At 35.2% G+C, this 4,795-nt stretch overlaps 1 protein-coding gene across 1 annotated transcript in view; it reads right to left on the reverse strand.

The window, feature by feature from the left end:
* SMAP1 (small ArfGAP 1) overlaps positions 1 to 4,795 on the reverse strand; it is a 64,031-nt gene that overhangs the window by 55,921 nt on the left and 3,315 nt on the right. The window contains exon 3 of the mRNA XM_014307292.2: positions 4,050 to 4,125. Within this exon, the coding sequence (XP_014162767.1) occupies positions 4,050 to 4,125 (76 nt within the window). The remainder of the gene's footprint in view (positions 1 to 4,049; positions 4,126 to 4,795) is intronic.

Here is a 4,795-nt window from a genome sequence, read left to right on the forward strand (position 1 = left end):
TATTTCAGTGCTCCCTATTGATGCCTATCTTGAGTAGCATATTTTAAAAACACTCCCTATCAGTTGATTTCGAAGTTTTTCATAGACCACAAAATACCCCAGTAGCTTTACTGCACTTTTGGTAGGGGTAACTGGTAACCAGTCCCTCCATAATAATGTCTGACTGCTTCTGAATGCTGGCTAGTATAAACTGAAATGCTCATGTGCCCTTTCATACCCCAATTTCTATATCTTAAGATGCCTAACTAACATATTTTAGTGCAGTAAATGTATTACAGATTTCATCTCCTTTAAGATAATGTTCTGGAAAGTGTGCCATCACAATCTTTAAATGCACATCACACTTTAGCCGGTTGCCTAAGTTCATACTTCTTAAATTATACACAATGTCTTAGGAAAACATGAAAAATGTAGACCCATAATTCTTTTCCTTCAGCGAACTTAAGAGTTACATGAAACTTCTGCTCCATACATAATTCACATCCTTTCTTAAATGCAGAAACTTCGTTTCCTATTCTCTAAACATTGTCAGGATGTGATAACATATTCAAACTTCTTGTAGTAGAATAGATTGTACCAGTTCATAATTTTTGAGACTGAAAGTATTTGAAATCTACTTCAGCTGAATCATCATCCAACTTGAATAAGGTGATTCCTATATGCATTTTCCTATATACTTATTTTTATTAAAAGCCATAGAGATTGTTTATGATGATACCTACATAGCTAACCTTTATCATCCTCACTCAACACAGTGACCTCACTGCTTTTCCTCATTACTTGTAAAGCATAAGGGTCACTGTATTAGATAAAAAATAACCAATAGTTGAAGGAAGATTGTCTTTTTACAGGTTTTATTTTACATGAAATAGGAGGTGCTAATTTTTTTTAATTGAGAAAGTATGACTGCCTCAAACTTGATTCTCTGAATCTCTGTGCAACTTCTCGTTCCTGTATCTTGGATGCACCATTTATAAAGATGCCCTAATTGTTTCACTGCTATTTGAAGTGGGATTTATTGGATTCTATGCTATACTTTACATCATTCACAGCTTATGTATGCCTAAAAATTGAGAATGAGGTCTAGCAGAAATTGATTCCAGGACAATAGTATTATGCTGAAGATATTTAAAACACATTTACTTGCCAACAGCTATTGCTGCTCCTAAGCTGATTATTCAAAGAACAAAACCAGTTCTTTCCAATAAACAATATCACATCCCATGTGTTATTCACAGGACAAACATACATGCATTGTTCCAGGGTATTAGCCTCTGGGGTCTTTCTGTAAATTAGCCACAAGCCTGCACTGGGTCTAAGCAAGAAAATGAAAGTAACTATTTAGTGATAACCCACTTAAAACAGCTGAGAAAATTATACCACACATTTAGTCCTGAACAGTGATACAGAACAAGCATCTCCCATTTTTCCAAAACTGCTGCATCAGAAAACTCTGAGATAATATGCATTTTAGTAGATTTAAGAGATTTTAAAGTCCAGTTGCTTTCAATCAGCATTAGATTATTCTAATGTATATTTGATTTCTACTTCAATGCACTATTCTATTTAAAATGTAACTAGCCAATAAAATCACAGATGCCTTTTTTTCCCATAGCTTTATCCTTCATCACTTTTTAGTGAACCATGAAAAAAACCTTCATATTTGCATATTTTTAGTCTGCATGGCACTATTGGCCTCTCCACTAGCTAATTTTGTTACTATACTGTGCAATTCTAAAAATCAAACTTAGTAATACAATAGTCTTGTCAGAGAACAAAAGATCTTCTATACTTAAGAATAATAAAATAGAAGATTTGCAAAAAAAGACATTTGTAACTCATTGTAACAAATGAATCCTGACAGTGAAAAACTGAACCTTGATATATACTCCTGGGCTTCAACACACAGAATACATTCACAGAGATGTACTGGAAGACAAATTTGAAAAGCTTATGAACCCACCAAAATCACACTAAGAGAAATATTGTACAGCATGTTTTAAAATAATCTGATCAAAACAACTTTTACGCTATGGAAAGCTTTTACCACGAACAACTTGCAATGGTGGATGAAATCTGGGAAAGCCCTTTAAATTTTCATATGACACCTCAGTGAAATTACCACATTAAGGAAAGTGACCCTTAGGCATTGCAACCCTCTTTCTGCACTTCTGTATCATGTGCTTATACCTGGAAGGGATTCCTTTCAAGAAAAGACAATGTATGTATGCATCTCTAACTTAAATTAGTCCTAATCCAAGGTGAAGGCATTTCCATTTCAAAGGTGGTAACAAAAAGTGTGCTAAAAAGCTCATGTGTCCCACCAAGAACACTAATTTTGATTAAAAACAGGGTACAAGATGCTCTTTGCAAATGTAAGTACAGTGAAGAAATTTTCCAGAAGAGCAGAAATGCAGAATACCACACAAGCAGAATGCTTGTCAGCTTCACCTTTTCTTCTTCTTCCTTATCAGGCCCAGACCCAGTAGAAAGACAATCACTGAACACCAGCTGCAGCACTACAGGAACACAAGAGCTGGGCCAGGGCCAGGGAGGATAACCCAGCACAAGCATCAGACAACGACTGTAGGTGTTATGCCAGTGCAGCTCATTTACTATCATGCACTTTTAGGATCTGCCACAACTGTGACTACACATTGTCCACCTCAAACCTGATGCCTTGAGGTCTTCAAGAAACACAGGTGAATCTGAATGTGTACAAGTCATCTATTGCTAAAATATTGTATGATCAGATTTTGTTCCCAGAAAGATGATGCCATTTACACTAGTCAAGGAAAGAAAAGCCCAAGTAGGAACAAAGTACTCAGCAGTAACACATATGTATCTCTTCAGCTTGTCTGGATTCTATCCTTGCTGCTATGGCAGGTAAGTGATTCATCTTACTCTGCAATATGATAAAGCTAATTACTCCCTCAAACATATTAAGGCAGGAGTGAACTTCTACATTAGACACCAAGGTTTTCTGTTTAGAAAGATGTTGAGTGTCTTAAAAACTTTTTAAGGAAGTATAATTTTAAACTCTTCTTCCTATTTTATATTTTGGAATAAAAGTAAAGAAGGGTAACTAATTTGTAATTCAAACCACAATTGTATCTTACATCTTAAGCAATTTTCCCTCATTTCAACAGTACTTACTGAAATACTCTTTTCTACTTTCCAGGTTTGCTTTTTTCACCCTTCTAAAATGAAACCATCATTCAAAGATCCATTTTCTCAAATGGGAAATGCAGCATAAACTCTCATGCTTCAACCCTACACTTGCACTTGTCCCTGTAAAAGTTCACTGCCTATTAAGGCAGAGTAGTAAAGCTATGTGCTAGGCCATGCTTAAATAAAGCAGGTACATAGCTGTGTATGTTTAAGCATAAATAAAACTATATAATGAAAAATGTATGAACTAGATGATGTAACCCAGAAACAGATGTATCAAAAAACAAAGAAAGAAACCTAAGACTGTGAAATTCAGTAAAGGTTCAAATTCTCCAACCTCCTTTGCCAGAGAAGCACTCCCCAATTTACAGTAGCGAACACACAGCTACAGGATTTAACAGCAGGCTCATTGTACTGCCTGTGTCTGCTACTACAGGGCACCTCACCACAAGCAACAGCCTGGAATTCAGCAGAAGAAGGGCTCAAAACACCCTAGGATTTCTCATCAAGGTTTACAGAGAATGAGGGAAGACTATGTCACCATAAATAGTAATCCTGTCTTACCCCTGTAACATGGAAAAAGATAAATAAAAAAGACTCAAACTGTTAAAGAAATACCCATGAGTGAAAACCATAAAATAAAGGATCAAAAAACCTGTTGGATCATAATTCTTTGCTAATATAAATGTAATAGACAACACAGGTAAAATTTATGGAACCTTGGAATACTCTTCAAAAGATAGAGAAAAAAGCACTTAGCTCTGAGTCAAAAGGTTTTCAAATGAAAAAGACATTTTAACATGCATAATGTTCACTACATTTCTCTTACATAGCTTTCAAAAACAAAGTGACAATTCTTGGTTAAAGTGTTTACTTACATTGAAGGCATTAACTGCATTTTTATCATAATACTTCTTCTTTTCATACTTATCCCTGATGAAAAATTCCACAGCTCTGGAAGTAGCTAGTTTAAGGAAAATACGCATTCATATGAATAGTAACATCAACCACTCTACACAGAACAACTGCTGCTGCAGTGCCCAACGTGAGCTTCTTTGTACTACACAAAATTAATCCATTTAATCTCTGAAGAAAACAATATGAGAAAGATAGAGTAAAAGTAACTCAGTGTTTCACAATTAGGACATTTTCACCTGGTATTTATTTTATTATACACGGCTGTAGGACTGAAAATACTTGAACAATGGTACTCATATATGGTAAATAATTATAGTTTACCATCTTAACTTGGGGAAAAATACTTTCTCTTTATAAAAGAGGTGAAATGTATGTACCTGTTCTCTGATTTCATGTTATACCATTTATCAAATACTGATCATAAACACTTCTCTGATATGACCAAGTCCTCCATGAGAGTCTCCTGTTAAAACAAAATCCCTGTGGAAGGGGAAAAAAAGCCAAAACAAGTAATGATAAGAAGATATTGAAGCAAAGATGGAAATAGCAGCAAGCATATTGCTGTAGAAAACCAGAACTGACAACTCAGTAGCTCAAATGCAAAAGAGACAGCCAGTTGTTTTCCTCAATTACTCTCTCAGCTTCCTAAAGCAGCTCATCCAAAGCAGTGTGAATACTTTACATTTAGTAAAGCTGACTCTCTAGG

This window comes from Geospiza fortis, unplaced genomic scaffold, assembly GCF_000277835.1.
Source record: "Geospiza fortis unplaced genomic scaffold, GeoFor_1.0 scaffold264, whole genome shotgun sequence".
In the NCBI taxonomy this organism is placed as follows: domain Eukaryota; kingdom Metazoa; phylum Chordata; class Aves; order Passeriformes; family Thraupidae; genus Geospiza; species Geospiza fortis.